At 38.9% G+C, this 25,343-nt stretch overlaps 1 protein-coding gene across 1 annotated transcript in view; it reads left to right on the top strand.

Moving 5' to 3' along the window:
* Positions 1-21,138, top strand: part of PPIL6 (peptidylprolyl isomerase like 6) — a 34,754-nt gene extending 13,616 nt beyond the window's left edge. The window contains exons 6-8 of the mRNA XM_022554144.3: positions 5,769-5,825; positions 14,780-14,915; positions 19,979-21,138. Coding sequence (XP_022409852.1) covers positions 5,769-5,825; positions 14,780-14,915; positions 19,979-20,090 — 305 coding nt within the window. The 3' untranslated portion in view covers positions 20,091-21,138. The remainder of the gene's footprint in view (positions 1-5,768; positions 5,826-14,779; positions 14,916-19,978) is intronic.
* Positions 21,139-25,343: the final 4,205 nt, after the last annotated feature.

Below are 25,343 nucleotides of genomic sequence, written 5' to 3'. Positions count from 1 at the left end.
AACAAAAAGAATAAAATACCAAGGAATAAACCTACTTAAGGAGGTAAAAGACCTGTACTCAGAAGACTATAAGACAGTAATGAAAGAAATCAAAGATGACACAAACAGATGGAGAGATATACCATGCTCTAGGATTGGAAGAATCAATATTGTGAAAATGACTATACTACACAAAGCAATCTACATATTCAATGCAATCCCTGTCAAATTACCAATGGCATTTTTTACAGAACTAGAACAAAAAATCTTAAAATTTGTATGGAAACACAAAAGACCCCAAATAGCCAAAGCAATCTTGAGGGAAAAAAACGGAGCTGGAGGGATCCGACTCCCTGACTTCAGACTATACTACAAAGCTACAGTAATCAAGACAATATGGTACTGGCACAAAAACAGAAATATAGATCAATGGAACAGGATAGAAAGCCCAGAGATAAACCCACACATCTATGGTCAACTAATCTATGACAAAAGAGGCAAGGATATACAATGGAGAAAAGACAGCTTCTTCAATAAGTGGTGCTGGGAAAACTGGACAGCTACATGTAAAAGAATGAAATTAGAACACTCGCTAACACCATACACAAAAATAAACTCCAAATGGATTACAGACTGAAATGTAAGACCGGACACTACAAAACTCTTAGAGGAAAACCTAGGAAGAACACTCTTTGACATAAATCACAGCAAGATCTTTTTTGATCCACCTCCTACAGTAATGGAAATAAAAACAAAAATAAACAAGTGGGACCTAATGAAACTTCAAAGCTTCTGCACAGCAAAGGAAACCATAAACAAGACGAAAAGACAACCCTCAGAATGGGAGAAAATATTTGCAAATGAATCAACGGACAAAGAATTAATCTCCAAAATATATAAACAGCTCATGCAGCTCAATATTAAAAAAAACAAACAACCCAGTCAAAAAATGGGCAGAATACCTAAATAGACATTTCTCCAAAGAGGACATACAGATGGCCAAGAGGCACATGAAAAGCTGCTCAACATCACTAATTATTAGAGAAATGCAAATCAAAACTGCAATGAGGTATCACCTCACACTGGTTAGAATGGGAATCATCAGAAGATCTACAAACAACAAACGCTGGAGAGGGTGTGGAGAAAAGGGAACCCTCTTGCACTGTTGGTGGGAAATGTAAATTGATACAGCTACTATGGAGAACAGTATGGAGGTTCCTTAAAAAACTAAAAATAGAATTACCATATGACCCAGCAATCCACTACTGGGCATATACCCAGAGAAAACCATAATTCAGAAATACACATGCACCCCAATGTTCATTGCAGCACTATTTACAATAGCCAGGTCATGGAACCAACCTAAATGCCCATCGACAGACGAATGGATAAAGATGTGGTGCATATATACAATGGAATATTACTCAGCCATAAAAAGGAACGAAATTTGGTCATTTGTGGAGACACGGATGGACCTAGAGACTGTCATACAGAGTGACGTCAGAAAGCGAAAAAGAAATATTGTACATTAAGCCATAGAATCTAGAAAAATGGTACAGATGAACAGTTTGCAAGGCAGAAATAGAGACACAGATGTAGAGAACAAATGTATCGACACCAAGGAGGGGAAAGCGGGGAGGCGGGGGTTGTGGTGGGATGAATTGGGAGATTGGGATTGATATATATGCACTAATATGTATAAAATAGATAACTAATAAGAAACTGCTGTATTAAAAAAAAATTCAAAAATTAAGAAAAAAGTAGGATAACATTTTTTTAACCGAAAGATAATTTTAAATGCTCACCTAAAAAAAAAGGTGTATGTAGAAAATACAGTGCTTTTAAGAAACATACTAAAGGTGGGAATTTGAAAACAGAATGAAAGAAAAACAGCTTATTTCTCACCAAAGATGTTACACTGTTACAACTGAAGTAAGATCTAAAGCATTTTGGTCTGCATCTTTGCTTTCTATTCAGGTCAGTCCTTTGGCTTTACACAGACTAGGTGCCTGAGGAGCAGCACAAAATTAAATTTTGGAGGCTTTTTAGGAGATATCTCTTAGGGAGCAATCGGGCAGCAATTTAGAATTAATTGGCTTAGCGTGGAAGGCGATTTGCTTGAACTTGATGAAATATGCAGGGGCTTAAATTAATAATGCTTCATTATTTTTCTATAATCTGGAACATTCTGAGGCTGATAAGGAGGAAAATGTAGATTTACTCCAAGTATCTTGTATGTAAATCAACTGTTTTTTCCTCAGTTTCTCTAAAATAAGATATCACCAATACTGTTTTCTAACCTTATTATTTTTCACTTTATATAGTATTCATCTTCATATGTCAATATACATAAACACATAAAATGTTTAGGGTCTGCCTAATTTTTCATCATAGTGCTATGCCAATTTAATTAATTTCCCATTGGTGAACATTTAGACTGTTCTCCATTTTTCGTTAGTATAAAACAATCCTCAAGAGGGCCCATATCGGGACTTCCCTGGTGGCGCAGTGGTTAAGAATCTGCCTGCCAATGTGGGGGACATGGGTTTGAGCCCTGGTCCAGGAAGATGCCACATGATGCGCAGCAACTAAGCCCGTGTGCCACAACTACTGAGCCTGTGCTCTAGAGCCCGCGAGACACAACTACTGAGCCCGCGTACCACAACTACTGAAGCCCACGTGCCTAAAGCCTGTGCTCCGCAACAAGAGAAGCCACTGCAATGAGAAGCCCGTGCACCGCAGTGAAGAGTAGCCCCTGCTCACCACAGCTAGAGAAAGCCCAAAGAAGCTAGAGAAAGCCCAAAGCAGCAACGAAGACCCAACGCAGCCAAAAAAAAATTAATTAATTAAAAAAAATAATTAAAAAAAAAAGGGCCCATATCAGTGTCTCCTGATACTTAGTTCAGTGTTGACTCTGATGTGTTGGGCTTCCGGAGGCTGTGTTCTTCTTTGTTTTGCTTTTGGCTAGACCTTCCCTCACCGCTGTGAGCCCCAGAGCAAAGTTTGGGAAAAGTAGGCCATGTTACTTGTCTATTTATTTGAAGTAAAATTTCCAAATAGTAAGTGTATAGGTCTCAGGTCATGGTTTCAGATCACAAGGCAGTGATGTTTAAGGACAGTTTGGAAAAGAAATTCTGGTTACTAAATTCAAATCCAAACTGATACATACAAGTTGTACCATGTTGGATAAGGCACTTGTCATCTCTGAATAAGTTTCTTAATCATAATTATAATATCACAGGTTGTGGTGAGGATTCAATGACATGGTATATTGAAAGTGCCAAGCTTTTTAAGTATTCTCTTCCTTCAGATGTCAGATTCCCACAGGGCTGTGAGTAGAATTTCGGAGTACAGGAGCTAAGTGTGGTTTGGTGTTGTGCCTTAGGATGCTTCCAGGCACTATTGCTCGCCCTTTGGGACCAACAGGCCCCACACAGCCGTCCTTCTCCCCCCAAGCCCATCTCATCTTCTGACCTCTCCCTCTTGCTCACTCTGCTCCACACATTAGGCTCCTTGCTGTTCCTTAGCACATCAAGCATATGTGTGCCCTGAGGTCTTTTGTCGTTTCTTTTGCCTGAGATATCTACACCCAGCTATTCCTCCATGTATGCCCTTGCATCGACCCCTGATCTGTTTCTGATTTTTGCTGAGTTTATCTCAGCAGGGACCACATGACCACCCTATTCAAAAACTGCCACCTTCCTCTTCATATACCTCTCCTCACCCCCTTCTCTGCTACTCTCCTATCCCCTTACCCAGCTTTATTTTTCTTCCTAGCACTTTTCACCACTGGACATACTATTAATATTTCTTTGTTAACTGATTGATTGTCTGTTTCTTTTCACTAGAATATAAGTTCCATGTGGGCAGAGATTTTTATCTGTTTTGTTCAATGTTATATCCTCAGGTTGGAGAACAGTGCCTGGCATATAGTAGATGCTTTTTAAGAATTTGTTAAAAGAATGAATGAATGAATGAACAGATAGTTAAACAGGAAATATACATTCTGTTCATTTCTGAAGTATGAAGTTAATAAAGATACCAAGTTATGAAGCCACTTTGGCAGTTATTAAGCCTCTTTGTGGCTCCCATAGCCCTACTGCCTTTAGAAGGATCTCTTGAGATATAGTTTAATACATTTTATCATCATCATGGTCATCAGAATGATGGTAAAGATGATAATGAGAGGATACATTCCATAAGTGTGTGATGCTGCACAATAATAATGGCCACTAATGAAGGAGCATGACACTCTGCCAGGCACCACACCATGTGCTCTCCCTACATGACTGCCTTTAACCCTCAGAACTACTTGGGAGGCACTTCCCATTATCCCTGTCTATATAGATGAGGAAACAGTTTTGGAAAAGGTAACCAACATCAAGATTGAAATCAAAATCATCTGACTTTGAAGTTTACTTTTAACCACTATTCTGCATTGCTGAATTTGTTGCCAGAAGTATAGAAATATTAGATATCCAAAGCTGAATTCAAGGGGGTGGGTTATGGACACAAAAAATATTAAATACTGATCGAAATGGTGTCAATATAAAATATTCACCTGGGAGATCTAAAGCAAAGGGCAAGAGTAATGGCATGTGTTGGAGACAGACGGCAAGGGAGTGTCACTGGTGTTTACATAAGTTAGCAGGGGAGGGGAATCACCTGGGTAGATTTGCCTGAGCTGAAGGAACTGGTGCTAGAGGACATTCAAGTTCCGCACACCTGGATTTAGCCTGGGGCTACTGCAGCAGGCTTCTGAGAATAGCCATAGGCTGGGGAGTGAGTGGGGGGGGGCAGAAGTATCAGGCAGAGTAGCTAGAGACTTAAGGTTTATCAGTTAACTTCTGAACCAGCTTTATGAATAGTATAATTTAAATGCTATATGCCCCTGTCCTGCATAAATTCTCTCCCCATGCTTGCATCAGATTTCTTTAAAATAGCACAGACTCTTTTATTATAGATAAAGTGCTCATATTGAGTTTAAATGGCACGGTCCTTCAACAGTTATTTATTGCGCACTATTCAAGGAGGGTGGTCTACAGAGCTGAAGGAAGTAAAGGGGGTGATGGGGAAAACACAGACCTCAGAGACCTCTAGTTTCATTAAAGCTAGCTTTGCTTCCCTGGTAGCTGTGAATTGATAAAATAACTTGTGCATGGAGGATTTTTATAGTAGGATCATTGCCTAAGCCAAAATATGCATATAATGCATATCATGTGAAACAAGTCCTATAAATATCATTTTTAAAAAACCTCATTATATTACAAAGGAACTTCTTTTCTAAAATACCAGATACATGAGTTATATCACCATAGGGCAAGGAATAAAAATTTGAACATTAATTCTTTTTAGAGTACCTATTTTTATTCTTGTGTTAAAAAGACCTTACTGTTCCTATTTCACCTTCTTAGCTTAATCTTTCCATTTTTCTGAAAAGCAAGATCTATCATGGAATAACTTGTGAAATAAGCAGAATTTATATGAACACACACTCTTTAAACCGTGACCACAATTATAATTTAATACTTCATCATTTCAAAGGTTTTGCATTAAATTTAACTTATTCAGAGTTATGAGGGGAAAAAATGGGATCATAAATGTAAAACTACTTACAAAATACAAGTGAAATCATTATAGAAATATTTTCATGGTATAGATATTAAACAATTAGGTAACTTACTCTAGTTATTGTTATAAGTGGAATCATAAAGCATTCTTTCCCTGCCATTACTGTATTTTCTTTTTTAGTCTCAGAATGTTAATGTTTATTTATTGCTGTTTCTCAGATATAGTTGCTGGAAAAGGAGATGGTGGAGAGTCAATTTATGGACCAACATTTGAAGGTATGTATCTTTAAATTTTGTCAGTCACATTTTAATTGATTATTCAAATTTAACAGGACTGGATGATTTCACAACCCCAAATTAGATAGTGTTTGGGGTAATATACTACAAGTACACATACTAAAAGTGGGAGTTTAAAATAGGGTAGGTGGGAAGGCATCCCAGTCCAGTTCAGTACAGCTTTGTACATAAAATTTTTCACTTGCCTAATTATGTTATTTCTTTAGGATAAGTGTCTAGAATTAGGATTGTAGGGGTAGAAGGGAATTTACATTTTTAAGGCTTGTACTTTGCCATGCCCACACTTAGAATGGGTACCTTGATAATCATCCTACTAAGACTGCTGTTGGGGATTCTGGAAAGATGATAGTGGTGGTGGCATAGTTCTTTAGTTTTTTGAAATCCCAACATAAATACAGACAAAAAAAATTAGATAGGAAAACTAAAGACCCATGGATAACACAACAAAACTAGGTGACAAGGTATCTACATGAATTCCAAATATAAACAGGTAAGGACAAACTACCAACAGCCACAAAATCTGCATGGTATCAGCATGTATGTGAGAGAAAGCAGGGCATCTGACAGAGCTGAGAATACAGAACTCCACAATAGGCAATAGCAGTTGAGTGCATGGAGCCCCTCATAAGGCTTGAGGAGGCTGGAGCAGTCTAACCTCTGCGAACTCTCAAAACCGATCTGAAAGGCCTCTCTTCCAGGAAGGAAGAAGTGCTGGGAATGGAATAAAAATTATGCAGGTATCGGGACAACAGTGATAAAGAGGGAAAGGCAAAAGAGTCAGGAAATCTCAGAAAGCAAGTTGCCACACAGCTGAACAACACATGAAAATAGCAGAAGAGGGAACTTTGTGAAGTTAGGAAAACTACCTTCCTTCTAAAGCCACACCTACTTCTAAACATTGAGGAATACTAATTTTACATAAAACTAAAGTTGCATTAAAAAGCAGCAGAAATTTTCATGATTATTTAAGAAAAAAAAAAAAGAGCACAGTAACATCGCTACAGATAATGAAAGTACCCTAGAAAGAAGGCTCACAGAACAGAGCAAAACTGTAACAATTTCAAAACGAGCTAAAAGACATGAAGACAATGATATAAGACAGGAAAGAACTCATAAATCAAAATGAGGAAGCTTTAGACATGAGGTTACAGAACTAGAGAAAAGAATTAACAATAAAAGAAAATTTCAGAAACAAACAAATTAGAAGGAACACAAGACCAAATAGGCAGTCCAGTGGTTAAGACTCTGCCCTTCCAATGCTGGGGGCATGGGTTCAATCCTCGGTTAAGGAACTAAGATCCTACATGCTATGTGGCATAGCCCAAAAATAAAAAAATAAGAGAAGTAGAAGGGAGAATAAGGAAATTTTTTTTAAACCAAAAAGAGATGAAGAAAGCTAAAAAGGATTTACAAGAAAGTGATAAAGACAGAAAGAGAAGATCCAGCATACAGATGATAAGTATTCCTAAGGAATTACACCAATGGAAGGGAATGGAACAAACACTAAGAATTATAATTAAAGAAAACATTCCTGAAATAAAAAAGGATTTGATATTCTATATTTTGTTTTGGGTGGTGATTACACAACTATACCCAACTGTCAAAAGGCATCAAAGTGAACATCTAAGACATATGCATTTTACTGCATGTTTATACCTCAAGTAAAAATGTCTGCTTAAAAACTTGAAACTACTTACTGAAAGAACACACAGGTACCGGACAATACTGAACCAGAACAACCAACACCAGACATATTTTACTAACGTTATTAGATATTAAAGAAAAAGAAAAAAATTCTGTGGGCAGGTAGTGAGTCACAGCAAGTGATTTATAAGGGGAAGAAAAGTACATTATCATCATCCTCGTATGCCAGAAGAACATACAGTAATATATTTAGGATGCTCAAGGAAGTGAAAAGTGAACTGGGGACTTTATATCCAGTCAAACTGAATTTGAGTTATAAAGGGCACACAGAGTTATCAACATGTAAAACTTTAGGGAACAGTGTTGTCATGAGTCCTTCCTGAGGAATCAGTGACTGTAGCATGAGTTTCATTCAGCCAAATTACAAGAGGGACCCTGAAAGAAGAACTGGTGGTGAGCATTAATCATATAGTTACTTATAAAACTAAAATTTAATGCGGATTAAAAGGGTGAGAGTATGGTATACAATGACTATATGCTTAGTCTAACAATTTATTTTAAATGAAAGAAATGGGGAGAATATATGCAAAATTTTAAACTATTTTCAGTAAATTTTACTGGTGATGGTATTATTAATATTATTTTGAGATTGTTATATATATAATGTAGGAAAAAACAAGTAAGTAATTACGGGAATTTCTAATTTCATCATTTCCTGTGTCCTTGAGAACTGGAATCTTCAATGTGGAAGAAAGGAGATACAGATGAAATACGACAGAGGTTAATAAGTAAAATATTCCATAGTCCTGAATTTGAAATATCACTTTAAATTCAAGAAGTAGCATATCTGTATCTATATCTATATCTAATCTATACCTGTATCTATAGTTCTGCCCATGGAATTCATCTGCAAACAATGACCAGCCGAGTAATGACATGGACTCCTGGAATTTAGATTGTTGTTTTGAAATGTCATTTCTTGATTAAAGAAACCAGGGCCTCTGGGACAAATGGCAGATTCCAGTTCTGAGACAGGAAATTTTGAAATGAGCCTGGAACCTCAGTCATGCTATCATGGCATCAGATAGCCAGGAGCGCTATTAAAGATTTACTGGGGTCATGGCAAAGGGCTCAGGAGCCAATTTGAAGAGTCTCTCACTGGCCAAAGATGAAATAATTTGAATAGTAATTACAGTTGATTCAAACCCAACAAATGTTTTAAATCCATGAGTTCATAATGATATTATAAAATAAAACCTACTTGCTCACCTCTGGGGGAATGATAGGAAATGAATTCATTATCTTGAAAACTGATAAATATAGGTAAAGAATCAAGCATTTATCTTGCCTTTCCTATAGGAACTATACCAAACTGTAGATAAGGGGAGACATCTTGTTATAAAAGTATTCCAATTAATAATGGAAAGGAAAAATAAAATTAGAATGTCACCATTTCGCTGCCTCCAGAGAAATAATGGATGTAGGCATTGGCTGCATCAGCGTCTGCTAACTTCACAAAAACAGAGACAATCAGACAGTATGAGCCTTCTGTTGAAAGGACACACTACCAAAGGGATAGAACAAGAGTCTGATGAAGCTGTTGGATCTAGCTTCCAATTTGCGAGAAATGCAGTCAGTTCTGCTATAATGTGTTCTTAAAAATCTGTGCTATGTAAAATCATGAAATGAAAACCACAGGACTTATGGCAAAACTGAGGTAAAAAAACTTCCTCGGTGACACATTAATAAATAAGTTAATAACCTAATAAAAACAGTAACACAGTTTTATATATATTATGTGGTCAAGAAATACATCAGAACCATAATAAATAAGGCACTTTACCCTGAAAACTCCTTGACATCTGTGGAGGTGGCATGGGAAGAGCTGCAGCTTGTGAGTGATCTTGAGGTGGCGGAAGGAGCATTATCTGCAGCCAGAGGGAAGCTGTAACTCCAGATGTGGGTGGACGCAGCTCATACGTGGTGACGGATGTGGCTGGTCACGTCTGAGGTGTGTGTGTTCCTGGGTAGCTAGCTCAGTTCAGCAGAGGCAGTTTCCTGCATTCGCCTGGTGGTTCTCCTGGAGGGAAGTGCGTTAAAGCAGGGGTGAGATTCATCATGCTCAAGTCATTCCCTCCCTAATATATCAATCGAGGTGAAACAATCTGCATCTTCAACACAAGTATTAGCACAGAACCCACAGGACAGGGAACAGAGAAACCTGTTGAACTGCACCGTGTGTGCAATCGGCAAACTCTGGCCTGGGAGAAATTCTAGAGGTGAAATAGCTTAGGTTCATTAACAGATAAAGTGTAAAAAAAGAAAGGGATAGAGGTAGAACCTGGGGAGGGAAGGCTGGCAAAGTTCTTTTTCTTGGTCAGAATGGTGGTTAAAAGGGTATTTGCCTTATAATAACTTTAACAATAATTCTAACTATAGTGTTCCATGGCTTTTTGTGTCTATATTTTAATACAATGAAAAGGTTTAAAAAATAATCAATGGCCAAAGGAAAAGGGAAAAGTAAAAGCTAGTTTTCCTTCTAAATTCATGTGGAGACAGCTTTATCAAATGAAATCATTCAAGTGACACCACTCATTTATTTATTCATAGAACTTTAAACTCTTAGTTAGGTGCTGACATGGTACTAGGACCTTAGGGAACAAAGATAATGTGACCAAGTTTCCACACTCCAGGATTTTAGTGTTTTTGTACAGACTGACATTTAAACAGATAAAGTACAGGCGCGAACAGGCAGAACACAGGCTCTAGGAGCATGGGCTTCAGTAGCTGTGGCTCACGGGCTCCAGAGTCCAGGCTCAGTAGTTATGGCCCACGGGCTTAGCTGCTCCGCGGCATGTGGGATCTTTCTGGACCAGGGCTCGAAATGGTGTCCCCTGAATTGGCAGGCGGATTCTTAACCACTGTGCCACCAGGGAAGTCCCTCCTTGTCTTTAAATGAAAGTAAACATTAATAAAAAGCAGAGAGCCTGATGCACTGTCAATATTCAATAATGCAACTAAGTTATGCAAAAGTATTTTTTAGTAGAAATAAGAACTGAAGATAATGTGGTCTGGGTAGCCATTTAAGGGCTGTTCATTTTTTTTAATTGTGAGATTTATCTTATATAGAGAAACTGCATATGTACAATTTAAAAATAATTATAGGGACTTCCCTGGTGGTCCAGTGGCTAAGACTCTGCACTCCCAATGCAAGGGGCCTGGGTTCGATCCCTGGTCAGGGAACTAGATCCCACATGCTGCAACTAAGAGTTCACATGCTGCAACTGAGACCAGGTGCAGCCAAGTAAATACATAAATAAAAATATTTTTAAAAATATATTTAAAAAAACTTAAAAATTATAAAGCAACCCCCCACATTACCATCTTTGTCAAGAAAGAAAAGCTGCCAGCATGCCAGAAGCACCCCATTTGTCCATCCTCAATAATAACTCCATCTCCCTATTAGAGGTAACCACTAACCTGACTTCTTCCTTGCTTTTCTTGTTAAACACTTGTGTATGGATCCCTAAATAACAGAGTTATTGACTATTTTTGGACTTTATATAAATGGACTCATATGGCAGGCATTCTTTGTGTCTTGTTTCTTTCGTTCATCACTGCCTATGAGATTCAACCATGTCGTTTATAGCTGGAATTCTCTCATTTTCACTACTGTTAAATATTATGAATATACCCAAATAATCTATCTATTCAAGTACTGATAAACACTTGTCTATTTATTCCTAACGTCATGTACACAATCAACATGTTTTAAAATAAATATTTCAATGTCAAAGAGTGTTCTGCCTATGTTCTCATCTGGAGTTTTATGGTTTCAGGTTTTACATTTAGGTCTTTAATCTGTTTGGAGTTTATTTTTGTATATAGTGTGAGGGCATGTTCTAATCTCATTGTTTTACATGTAGCTGTCCAGTTTTCCCAGCTTATTGAAGAGACTGTCTCCTCTTCTCCTCTCCATTGTATATTCTTGACTCCTTTGTCATAGATTAATTGACCGTGGGTGCATGGATTTATTTCTGGGCTCTTTATTCTGATCCATTGATCTATGTGTCCATCTTTGTGCCAGTGCCATGCTGTTTTGATTACTGTGGTTTTGTAGTATATTTTGAAGTCTGGGAGGGTGGTACCTCCAGCTTTGTTCTTTTTTTTCCAAGGTTGCTTTGGCAATTTGGGGTATTTTGTGGTTCCATATGAATTTTAGGATTATTTGTTCTAGTTCTGTGAAAAATGTCATGGGTATTTTGATAAGGAGTGCATTAAATCTGTAGATTGCTTTGCATCTTTGTTTCTTAAGGCAAAAGAAATTAAAGCAAAAATAAACAAATAGCCTAATTAAACTTAAAAGCTTTTGCACAGCTAAGGAAGACATCTGCAAAATAAAGAGACAACCTACTGAATGGGATAAGATATTTGCAAATGATATGACCGATGGGGGTTAATATCTCCAAAACATGTAAACAGCTCATACAACTCCATATCAAAAAAAGAAAAGAAAAGAAAAGAAAACAACCCTATCAAATGGGTAGAAGACCGGAATAGACATTTTTCCAAAGAAGACATACAGATGGCCAAGAGGCAGGTGAAAAGATGATCTACATCACTAATTATTAGAGAAATGCAAATCAAAACTACACTGAGGTATCACTTCACACCAGTCAGAATGGCCATCATCAAAAAGTCTACAAATATCAAATGTTGGAGAGGATGTGGAGAAAAAGAACCTTGTACACTACTGGTGGGAATGCAGTTGGTATAGCCACTATGGAAAACAGTATGGAGGTTCCTCAAAAAACTAAAAATAGAACTAAAATATGATCCAGCAATTCCACTCCTGGGTATACATCCAGAAAACACAAGAACACTAATTTGAAAAGATACAGGCACCCCAATGTTCAAAGCAGCACTACTTACAGTAGCCAAGCTACGGAAGCACCCTAAGTGTCCATCAACAGATAAATGGATAAAGAAGATGTGGTGTGTGTATATATATATATATATATATATACACATACATACATACATATATATATATATACACATATATATATATATATACAATCGGATATTACTCGGCCATAAAGAAGAATGAAATACTGCCATTTGTAGCAATGTGAATGGACTGAGAGAATATTATGCTTAGTGAAATAAGTCAAAGAAAGATAAATACTGTATGTTATCACTTATATGTAGAATCTAAAAAATAATACAAATGAATATATAACAAAACAGAGACAGACTCACAGATATAGAAAACAAACTAGTGGTTACCAGAGGGGAGAGGGAAGGGGGGAAGGGCAAGGTAGAGATATGAGATTAAGAGATACATACCCCTATGTATAAAACAGAAGAACAACAAGGATGTCTTATATAGCACAGGAATTATAGCCATTATCTTGTAATAACTTTTAATGGAATATAATCTGTAAAAATACTGAATCACTATGCTGTACACCTGAAACTAATATAATACTGTAAGTTAACTATACTTCAATTAAAAATATAAAAAATAAAATATTTCATTAAAGCAGTTTAAGAATGCTAGGGAGCATACCCAATTTACTTTTATATAACAATAAGTAATTAGTGAATAGCTATTATTATTTAAATATGCTGGTAAAATTAGGGCAGTAGGTTTAAAAAATTGATGTTGCAGGATTCAAGTCCAATTTCTACTTGACATTATTGTCTTCAGAAAATTATATAGAAATGTCCCAAACTGTCTGCTTATTCCCTTACCAGAGAGAATAGAGGCAGTTTCCCCAAACTTGAGAAAGCAGTAGTTGCTTTTATTATAAACATCAGAATGAGTTTTATATTAAATAAATTCAGAAACTGATTTTCTTCAGCAGGTGAATTCTGATTTCTATTTCAAACAAAGTTAAACCCTTAATGCTTTAAAAGTTCTCCCATAATCACATAATTTTTGGTAAAAATGTTATAACTGTATAAATTTTCTTTCCAGTTACTTTCAGAATTTAAGAAAAATTGATCATAATATCTAAGAGCAATGACAAATACCATTTTGTTAAAACTCTCTGAATCTCTGCTTGGGCAGATTTCTATGCCATGTGATTTTCTGTGAAATTAATGGGCTATTCTCTATTCCACTGAAATGAATATGGAGTATCAATGTAATTATAAAGATATATTTGCACAAAAATACTTTATTTTCATTTCATAAGATTTCAGAGGTCTTTATTCAGTGTGCAGTTTAACAAGCTAAAAGTAACCACCATAGATATGGCTTAATTGCTTTGTTGTCTTAGCTTTGAAACTTAAAATGAGAATAGTCAGCAATTGCAGTTTAAGAAAATCTTGACAGTTAATATTCATATCTCTCAATTATTCCCAGAATTTGATAAAGTTATTGAATGAAAACTTTTACTGAATTTCTCTTCTATTACTTCCTTCTGTGTTTTTGAGTTTGGAGGCAAATCTTATTTCATGCTGGAAATGGTTCTTCCTGAAAATGGTGGCCCAATAATCACCATATAATTCTTTTTACTTATTAATCTTACACTAAAAAAATCACTTTCCACAAAATCTTGGTCAACCCATATAAGGTTTGAAATTAAAATTTGTTTAAAGACTACTAAAAATAAGCATAAATTAACTTATTTTCATCATCAATATTTAAGGCCACACATGTGCCAAGTAATGTGCTAGGGGGGCCCTGGGGGTAAAGCGATGATGAGATAAAGCCCCTGCCTTCACAAACATGAAACAGCCTGTAAACAATTACATAAAGTGTTTTAAAGACTATAATAGAGGTCTGCAGAAGATGCTGTGAGGGGAAGGGTGTGTCTGTGAAAGGTTTCTCCAAGGAGTCATTTTTTTGTTTGTTTGTTTGTTTGCAAGGAGTCATTTTTAATATCACATTGATAGTTTGAATAAAATATTACTGCCAAAACAATACAAGAATGTTTGCTGACTTTTATTCCTAAAAAAAGGTATGTGCTTCCTTTTATATTATTAATTTCAAGTTCTTCCTTTTACATTATCTATTTTCTTAGCACACTTGTTTTTAGCTATATTAATGATAAACTAAAGGTAAATGCTCAAATAGGTCTAAGACTTTCCAGCTTCTCTTTTTTAACAGCCCACTTGAGTGAAAGTAATATGAAACAAATAGAATATTTACAATTTGGAATATATTGCTAAATATGATTGAGAACCCTTGTTACCAAGCATTGTTTGTGCTTTATGTATTAGTATCAATCAAGAAAATAGAAATATTTTAGTGACCTATTGCATATTGTCTTTTCTAGATGAAAACTTCTCAATTCCTCATAATAAAAGGGGAGTTCTTGGAATGGTCAACAAAGGCCATCACAGCAATGGGTCACAATTCTACATCACACTACAAGCAACTCCCTATCTAGATAGAAAATATGTGGCTTTTGGGTATGTGCATTGTAAGTTCGTCTATATAATATTCATATATGTAAAAATGTGGTTCAAAAAGATGTGGGTAAGTATTGTACATAGTCTACGGGTAACTAAAAATAGAATTTAAAAGCCAAAGTAATACAAATACTGTAGACAAACATGTTCAGAAGTAAGTATTTCATAAGAAGCTTGCTATCTATAATAAACATGGAAACCATTTAGGCACAGCCATTATAATGTCCTGTGCATCCATCCATCCATCCATCATCCATCCTTCTGTGGATCTTCAGCCTCAAGGATATTGTCAATTCTTTTAACTACGAATAACACCATAGTTCTTAATAATGTAGATATATTTAGATGCAGAAGTGAGGTGAAGCCATTTATGTAATTGTCCATGAACACTGTGAAGAGAGAGATAAAATCATCCAAGCTACAAGTAACTTTATTTTTACTGAGCAATTTAAAATATGGAAATATCTCAGGTAATAATTACTAGAATATTATTAGCAAGATGCTTATAGGCATGTGGACCTAATATGGATGGTGACTATACTTTTCATCACTCCCGTGTTTCATATCTGTTTGATTACTGAAATGAATATAAATTGAAGCTTACTTTGTCTTTCCTGAAATGATGTATAAGGTGTCAGAACTTTTCTGAATATTAGATTATTCCAGCTACTCCACAGGGATAATTACTGACTCTTCATCCTCAGAAAAAATTCCAGGCCAATGTTAATTTTAAGCACAATTTAAAAAAAAATTTAAGCACAATTATTCCTTCAGTGTAATGCAGGTGATATTTCCAGGTTGAAAAAAGCAGAAAGTATATTTTCATCCAAAGGAGATTTCTTTAAAGAGATGATTTTAACAGCTACATAAGCTAAAATAATGCATTTTCCTCCATTTTCCCTGGTCTTAATAAACTATATTCTGATTTTGAAAATGCATTCTTCAATTATTTTTTAAATCCAAATAATTCTTACAATTTCTTAGATCTTTTAAATATCTTCCTGTCATCTTGCTGGTAGTACCTTGCCCTCAACCATATGCTTAGGTGATCCTTTATATCCTTCCAAAAGGTATCTTTCTCAAACGCAAACATGACTACTTTAAAAAATTTAGTGACTCCTTCACCACCTCCACCCCCAGATGCATAGAGCCTAGAGTTCAGAGCGGCATTCCAGGTCCTCCACCCTCTGGCCCCACATCTTTTTTCAGCCTTCACTGCTGCTGGCCTTCTGACCCATTCATTCAACCAGCATTGTATTAGGCACCTAACAAGTGCTAGTCCCGGTGCTCAGTCCTGGGGCAAGAGTGATGTGGCACAACTTCCGCCCTTCGGGGAGCCTATATAGTGTGTTGGAAAACCCAACTGTGACAGTGAGACATGAACATGCAAGCCCTGTAAAGAGTGCACTGGGAATACAGGAGAGAGGGCAAGGCAATAAGTACCCTCCAACTCCTTAGTAAAAGCCAATGCAGATCCTACAGGATGGTAGTGGAGAGGAGGAGTGCTTGGTCTCCTTTTGGCGATTGCCTTTTTCCATGTGATTCATCTTTAGGGGAATCTCTCGCACTAATTCGTTATCACCAACACACTGGCCTCAGGGAGGCGCTGCACTGCTTTTATTGCTCTAGCCTAAGTATAATCTCAATTTTTTTCCCTTAAGCCTCCAAGTAACAGCTGAGTCTGGGCTGAAATATTTAAACAAGACCTGACAGAACGCTAGGGGAGAAGCAGAAAAGTAATACCATAATAAGCAACTAGATAATCTGACAAAATATAACTAACTCCTTCAAAATATAACTACCCTCCTTCCCTGCTGTAGAGCTGCCTCTAGTGGAAGATGCTTTCTCTTCCCTATCATCACAGAGCACCCGCAGGTTTATCTGAGCTTCCAGAAGCCCAGACATGGTTACCAAGGTCCAGAGAGATACAGAAATTTCCTTTCCTATTTGAGACAGACCCTCCTTCCAAGCCCTAGTTTCTGGTACATGAACTTGTCTTGTCTTCAGATGGATGACACTGGGAATGTCCTTTAGGGGAGATTGCATCAACCCACAGTCTTGTTGATGGCCCTGCCCTGTGGTTTCACAGGGAAAGAATATCAAAATACAAGCCTGTAAGATCTCCATTCACACATACATAGGTCAAAGGGGTATACATTGGGGATAGTGCTGGGGAGGAATTAATTTCATTATAAGGGACCCCTAAAGTGGGGAGGAGTCATGGGAAGCTTCATGAGAAGGTGAAATGGGTACTGAAAGTCATGTAGAAGTTAGCCAGATAGAGAAGGCTGGAAAGCAAAGTGAGTAAAATAAATTTTAGAAAGAGTGAAGAACCTCTGTAGAGAGGCCCTAAGGAGTATCCTATCTACCAGTCATCTAGTTTGGCTAGAGCTTAGAGCCCAGGGGGAAATGGAGAGAGTAGAGGTTGGAGAAGATGAGACAGCCAAGTCCTGGCTCTCAAAGGGCTGTGGGTGCCATGCTGCTGAGCAGAGACCCCCACCTGAAGGGGCTGGGAAGCCATGGAGAATTTTAAATTGGGAGCAACATGACCAGGTTCTTGTTCTGAAAAAAATCTCTTTTTAGCAGAAGTGAGGAATTAATTGGCAAAGGATGAAAATGAAGGTAGAAAGGCCAGTTAAGAAGCGATGGTAACCACCTAGAGGGGTGGGATAGGGAGGGTGGGAGGGAGACACAAGAGGGAGGAGATAAGGGGATATATGTATATGTATAGCTGATTCACTTTGTTATACAGCAGAAACTAACACAACAATGTAAAGCAATTATACTCCAATAAAGATGTTTAAAAAAAAAAAAGAAGCGATGGTAATAGTAGGCCATAAATGAAGTCCTAGTCTAAGGCACTGGCAGTACAGATGAGCAGGGGATAAATGGAAAAATTCAAGAGATATTTGGAAATTAGATTCAACAAGACTTTATGACTATTTAGATGTTGGTGGTGAGGTTATGGGAAAGGTATAGAGCAATGGTATCTAATAGAACTTTCCGCAGTGATGGAAATGTACTATGATCTGTGCTGCCCAATATAACAGCCACTAGCCACATAAGCCACTTAGCACTTGAAATGTGGCCAGTGCAACTGAGGAACTACATTTAATTAATTTAATTTAATTTAAATAGCCACCTGTGGCTATTGGCTACCATATTGGGCAGTGAAGATCTGGAGGAACTCCTAGGATTTTGGAACTGATTGGATGGCTGGTGCCATTCACTGCAGTAGAGAATACAAGAAGGAGGATATGGGAGAGAAGATCATGAATTCAAGATGGACAAGTTATGTTTCAAGTGAAGATACCTGTATGACAGGCAGATGGCAACTCCTGAATACCAGGAGTAGGTATTCAGGCTGGGCAAGGGCTAGAGATGTAGATTTGGAAGCTTTGAACATGGCAGCTGAGCTGCAGCCAGACCAGAGTACCATCCCTCCCAGAACAGCCTCTGGGCCTTTGCTTGTCTTGTTACGTTCTGCCTTCCTTCAGTCTGCCAAACTCCTGTTCAAGGCTTAGGTCAGAAATACCCCCCCTAACTACCAAAATCAAACTGCCTCTTTGTCCTCTTGGCACACTGTGAACAACTTGAAATAGGAACTGAGTCTCACTTACTTTGTGCCCTAACACCTGTCACAGTGGAAAGGTGCACACAGTAGGTGCTCATTCAGTATTTGTGAAACCAATATGGAGAATAGGCTTCACAGTCTCTTGGGTTTTTTTTTTTTTTTGCGGTACGCGGGCCTCTCACTGTTGTGGCCTCTCCCGTTGTGGAGCACAGGCTCCGGACGCTCAGGCTCAGCGGCCATGGCTCACGCGCCCAGCCGCTCCGCGCATGTGGGATCTTCCCGGACTGGGGCACGAACCCGTGTCCCCTGCATCGGCAGGCGGACTCTCAACCACTGCGCCACCAGGGAAGCCCTTCACAGCCTCTTTGGACAGAGGTGAATCTGTCCATTTATTCCCTGCTCTTCATCCTCAGAATGTATATTGTGTCCTGCTCTGTGTCATGTTTTCTAATTGGGATGGCAAAAATAGAGCCCCCCAGAAAAGAAATGACTAGAGATGGTCAGTGTCAGCACTGACACTGTCCCCATAAAGGATCATGAAATGGAAATTGCACCTTCCCCTTAACCATTGCTTCAACCCAAACACTGGCAGAGGGCACAGTCCTATGTTTAGAGCTATCTCTCTGGCCTCTGCTGCCTTTTTTTAGTTGAGACAACCATCAGAAGTCTAGTTCCACTCAGGGAGTTCTGGCTTGTGGCCAGCGAACATGTACAGAGACCCAAACTAGCATGGCTCTGGGCTGTCTTTTATTCATGTATTCAGTGGATGGCAATGAGGTGCCCACTCTGTGCTAGGCACTGAGCACTAAGCAAAAGCATGATCTCTGCCCTCAGGGGAGAATCAGAAATTAATCCAAGAAGCATAGAAATAAATGTCAAATTTATCCCTGATCACTCCTATAAGGGAGAGGGGGAACTTGACATAAGCGGGGCGGGGAGGGGGGCGGTGTCTGGGAAACATCCCCCAAGGTAGTGATGGCTAAGATCTGAAGGAAGGCCAGGAGGTGACCAGGCCAGGGGACAGAGGGAGGCAAGAGCAAAGGAGACAGCTGTGGCAGGAAGGGCACATGGGGCGGTGGCCGAAGTGCTGAGAGCCAGTCTGGCTGGAACCGACAGAGCAAGGGAGCATGCTGCAAGGCACCCTCAAGGGGAGTGGGGAGGCCGGCCATGGGAGAGACCTTTGGTCTTTATCATAAGGATGATGGGAAATTATTGAAGTGTTTTAAGTGGGGAAGGTGAGACCACATTAGCATTTTGAAAAGATCGCACTGATGGCAGTGAGGATAACAGACTGGAAGGGTCCCGGAGTAGGTGTGGAGGAGCATGGCAAAGTGGACATATCTAGAGCTATTTAAGATATTTATGACTGATGTTAATTTAATTTGTAGGAAACAGCCTAGCCTAAGCTAGATAGGACTCAATTTAGGAATGGAAGCTAAATGTGAAAATTTATGACTGACTGAATTTTCCATTTTTTTCTCCTATATAGGCAACTGATTGAAGGAACAGATGTTCTTCATCAACTAGAATTGGTTCCAACAGAGAACGAAAGACCAATACAACAATGTGTAATTATTGACAGTGGAGAGTTTTATGCCTAACCTTCATATCAGTATTTTCTGACGATTTATTATTGTACATCTGATCAGCTGTTTCTAGATTTAATTAAAGTGTTTGTTAAAATTTGATTTGAAAGTTGTGGCGGATGCTGTAGGTTAGCTCTCCCAACACCCAATCCCTCCCCATTTTCCTTTCTTGCCTAAAGCCAAATACACAATTTTCTAGCCTCCTTTGCAGCTAGGAGTAGCCATGGGATACTGTTCTGGCCAGTGAGACAGCAGCAGAATGCCAGTGGTCCTGCCCCTTCCCCTCTATCCAGTCTTGAATGCAGAGAGGCTGGAGCCATGAAGGAAAGGCCAAGAGAACAACAGAGGTGTCAGCCCCAATTCTTGAGCTGCGGGACCAATACCAGCAACTCCCTATGTCTAGATTTCTTGCTGAGACAAATAGATCCCTGTTTGTTGGTCAATTATTGTTACTTGTAGTCAAAACCATTCTTAATTTAGCAGCAGTACCGAATGGCCTTTGAATCCTAAAACATTTGTACCTATAACAGAATTATGTTGGTGTCTGTAATTATATTTCTGCCATAAGAAAATTGGTAAATAACCAAATAGCAGAGAGGCAACAGAAAAAAATTCATTGTAATACTTCGTTGTTTATACATAACATTCAGAAAAGGATATACACTTTAGATGGTTTTATGAATAGAATGCGACCATATGAAAACCAAGGGCTTGGGTTATAGTCCCTGTGGTGGCGGACTCCTGAGATGTTACTGGGATCCAGCTTTATCAGCTGCTCCTTAAGCTGAGATTCTCAAACCCACGTCACCTAGGGAAGTTTTTCGACAAAGACTACAGGACCCTGTCCTTGACCTGCAGAGTCTCTAGATGTGGGACAGGGATTCTGCGCATTTGCTTAGCTCTCTCCCCAGAGGTTCTTATTTAAGCCACCTGGGCACTGGGCACTTGGGAATCACTGCAAGACATAAGCAACATGTTTCAGCCCCCTTTTTGCAGTCAGTGAGGTGCTTGCCTCTGACTGCGCTCAGCTGCCGCCACCACTGCTGTCGAACTGCTGCTCTGCCCAGACCCACTGCACTTCTCTTGCCCTTAAGTGAAGGTTTGTCTTCCAAGCACAATCTCTTTTTGAGCTGATCTTAAGGAGACAGCCCCCTAATTGACCTGGGGCTTGCCAAAGGGAGGCAAAGGATTTTTAAAAACTTTTAATTTTGAAATGATTATAGGTTCACAAGTAATTGCAAAAATAGAACAGAGCAGCCCTGTGTACAGATCACCGTTTCCCCAGGGGTCCTATCTTACACTACAGTATAACATCAAAACCAGGCAACTGACAATGGCAGAGTTGTCATTTTATCCTGTATATTGTAGATCTGTGTGAGTGGCACCACAATAAAGACACAACTTTTTCAGCACCACAAAAGCCTCCCTCTGGCTAGCCCTTTATAGTTAACCTACTCCCTTGCTCCCATCGGGCATCTATATCTATATATACCTCTGTCTTCCTCCCTTCCTTCCTTTCTTTCTCTCTCCTTCCCTCTCTCTTTCTCTCTCTGCCCTCTCTCTTTCTCTCTTTTCCTGTCTCTCTCTCTCTCCCTCCCTCCCTCCCTCCCTCTCTCTCTCTTTCTAATAACAGCTTCATTGCTATTGCCATATGGTTCTATCCTAAGCTCTGAGGTGGACGGGGAGGAAGCGTACTGCCTGTGTCGCGTTCTCAAGTGACCCAGGAGCAGCAGAATGTTAAGAATGTGTGTTCTAGAGCCAGACAGCCTGAGTTTGCATCCTGGCTCTGCCCTTCCCTTGCTGCATGAACTCAGGTAAGAACTTCACTGTGCCTCTATTGCCTCATCTCAAAACAGTAGTACCTACCACACAGAGCTGCTGTGAGGGTTCAGGGGATCAGGAATTTGCAGACAGGATCTAGAACACGACCAATTACGCTGTAAGTGCTCGATACACGTATGATTAATAAAATCCTGGTATGTGACCTTCAGAGTGTTGTCCAGGAACTTGTATTTTTAAAAAACTCCTCAGTGACAGCCAGATTTGGGAAACACTGAAGAGGAGGTATCTCCTCCTCTTCTACTCTTCAGAGTTTTGGCCAACCTGAGAATTCAAGCTGTTTGTATGAAGCCTCCAGATCCACTCCCTGGGCCTTTGGAGGGGTTCCTCCAGTCACACTGGCGACACCTCAAACAAAGGGGCGCTGGGCTTGCCGCAGAGGCTCTCAGCAACTCCTGAAGCATGGGATGAAAGAAACTGACATGTTGCAAAGGTCCTGGTTAAAACATTACAGGCATTAGTCATGTAATAACAAGCAGCAGAGCAATTCTTACTGGCAATGAACCTGCATATTAGGGCATTAAGCATCTATCTGATATTGGGAAAGAACTGGGATATTTGCATGGGTGTAAGAAGCTGATGCCAGCTCCCCTTATTTTTCAGTTTGGCTGCAATGTAAAGGTGGAACTCTGCTAACCACCTACAGGATGGCAAGTTCACGGTCACTTTGTTTGCTCTCACTTCCCACTTTTAGGCTGTGTAAAAACTTTAGTCACAGATTGTATATGCAGTGGTTCTTACTGCCATCATTTAAAGGTACATGATACTTCTGTCTTAGAATATATTGTCTTAGAATGATTTATGTTTAACTATATCGTTTGGAGAAACTGTTACAGAGGACTCAGAAGCTTATCCCAATTAACTCCAAATATAAGACTTTGATTTAACCAAAATGAAAGATTCCGATTTGATTAAACAGAAGGAATTCTAAATTTGTCCAAGTCTACAAATATGAGAGTAAAGGCATTCTGATGCTTTGTACAAAATGTTAGTTATGTGACCTGGCCCTAAATGCTGATATGGCAAAGTCAAGTACATATGCTCTGTCTTACACCAAGCCACGTGAATAAACAGAGTGTGGTATCGTTTCATTTTGTTTATTTTGGGAGATTTGAGATAAATATTTTAAATTCTATCTAAAGAATATGTTTTCCCCAACTCCAAACAATGCCAGCTATTTGTTAATGAATGAATAGGCTGGCAACCTCAGGATTCCATACTATTTACATTTTATACATATTTAAAATCAGGTGTGTTTGTTTTAGTCCCAGCTAGCGAGCAAAATGGTGCCCAAATCACTTAACCTTGCATTTGCTTCATTTGTAAAAAGAACAAATAGGAGTAAAGAAGTTGTTAGCTCCCTTCAGGCTCTAAAACTTCAGTGGTTCCCTGAGTAAATTTATAAAATCAATAACAATACTATTATCTACTTTAGGGCTTCAATTTCACTAGTAAAATCGGGGTACATCTATCTCATAGTGGTTTGAGGATTGAGATAATTTGTGAAGACACCACTAATGATCCTTGACACATAGCAGAAATTTGATAAAAATTATCTTCCCATCTGGAATGTCAACCCACAAAAAACAGAGAAACTGCCACTGATAGAAAGAACATCATCACTTCAAGAAACAGCAAGTCCCTGTTATTCTCAGTGTTAGCTATTCTCACTAACATACTAATTTCCAATTGACTGAATTAATTCAAAGGTATATCCTCAAAATTAAAATTAATCTCTGTCAACCTAGTGATACTCTTTCCCTCATGGAAACTCATTTTTTAAACTACTATATTGCTTATACCATCCACTACCCTTCCCAAAATGGAATCGCAACTTAAACTTGCAAATCTAGTTGGTCCATATCTCCAATAAATTTTATACATCATACAAAATGTAACAAACTCAGTAGTAACGCATAAAACACAAATTACAAAGTTTGACACTTGATAGGGGGCTTTGAAAACGTGGTGAATCATAGGTTCTTCTACTTCAGTGAGCATCAGAAATGCTTGAGCCTATTAAAACACAGATTCCTGGGCCTCACACCAGTTTCCCGTTCAGTGGATCTGGAGTGGGTTGGAGAATTTGCATTTTTAACATGTACCAGGTGATGATGATCTGCTGGCCTGGAGACCACACGTTAAGAACCACTGGGATATATTAAAGTCATAGATACATGAGAGACTTGTGGCATACAGGTATGCAGAACAAATAAAAAAGTTATTAAACACTAAAGTGTGACAACAGAAAAGAATGAGAAAAAATGATGAGACAAGAAACTCTGATTTCATCAAAGCAGCAGGGAGGTATGCAAACACTGATCAATCAGAAGGGATAGCAACTAGAGGCCTGGTGCAGGGTCCTAGAGCTCTTGGCTGGGCTGGAAGTGAGCCCTCCACTTTTAGAGAGGCAACAGGGCAGTCTGGGGTTTCAGAAGAGTGACTGGGACCCTTGCTTGGGCTGCTCGGGCAGTGATCTTTACCATTCAGTACAGAATCAGTTGAACATTTTAATAAGCAGAATATCCATCCCGGTGTGTTCCGACTGAAAAGCAGCACTCCAAGACAGGATTGGGAGGAGCACAAAGGATGCCTGGGCACAGGGGGAAGTAGTGGGTAATGCTGGTATCAGAAAGCTGCCTGGGTGTAGTTTACTTTGAACTCGGGGGTTGTTCCTAAGGAATGAGTTATTAACAAGTCTTCGTTCTGTTTCCTAAAGGACTAAGAGATATAATGGGAAAAGCTCTAGCCTGCCCAGGATTTAAAGCAGTATAGAAATAAAAATAAATGTGTCTCAAGTGCCAGCCTAAAGGGAACCTAGGCTGGGCTCCAAGACTCCTGCATATCCAGTAGTTTTGTGTTGCTTGTACCATAACCTTACATACCTTTGTAAAACAAGCAAAAACCCAAATAAAGAAACAAAAACTTCACAACATGTCTTGCTTGATGTAATTTTGTAGAGGATTCACCACTAAGAATTGCGGCCACTTAGGAGAATAGTTCTCCACAGGTTACAGTGTAAAGCAGTCTTCTCAGACTTTAATAGGTGCACATATGGATCTCGTTAAAATGCAGATTGTGATTCAGGAGGTCTGAGGTGAGGCCTGACCTGCATTTCTAACAAGTTTTCAAGTGGTATGAATGGTATTGGTTCATGAACCAGGCTTCGAGAAGCAAGGGTAAAGCAGTGGTTTGCAACCTAAGCTGCAGACAAGAAACACCTGGGGAGTTTTTACAACTCCTGAAGCCCAGACTTTATTCCAGATGAATTAAATCAGTACCCAGGCATCAGTATTTTTCAAAACGTCTGGGTGGTTCCTATTTTCAGCCAAGGTTGAGAACACCTGCTTTAAAGTGTAATGCTCCCCTATGAAACCCTGGAACAATTATCAAGGAAATACCATAGTCCAAGTGGAGAGCATCTAGTAT

Source organism: Delphinapterus leucas, chromosome 12 (assembly GCF_059928025.1).
Source record: "Delphinapterus leucas isolate spDelLeu-1000000601 "Yukka" chromosome 12, BTC_Dleu_Yukka2, whole genome shotgun sequence".
NCBI lineage: Eukaryota > Metazoa > Chordata > Mammalia > Artiodactyla > Monodontidae > Delphinapterus > Delphinapterus leucas.
The sequence above is the reverse complement of the archived record's forward strand: the minus strand, read 5'-3'. Positions and strand labels throughout refer to the sequence as shown.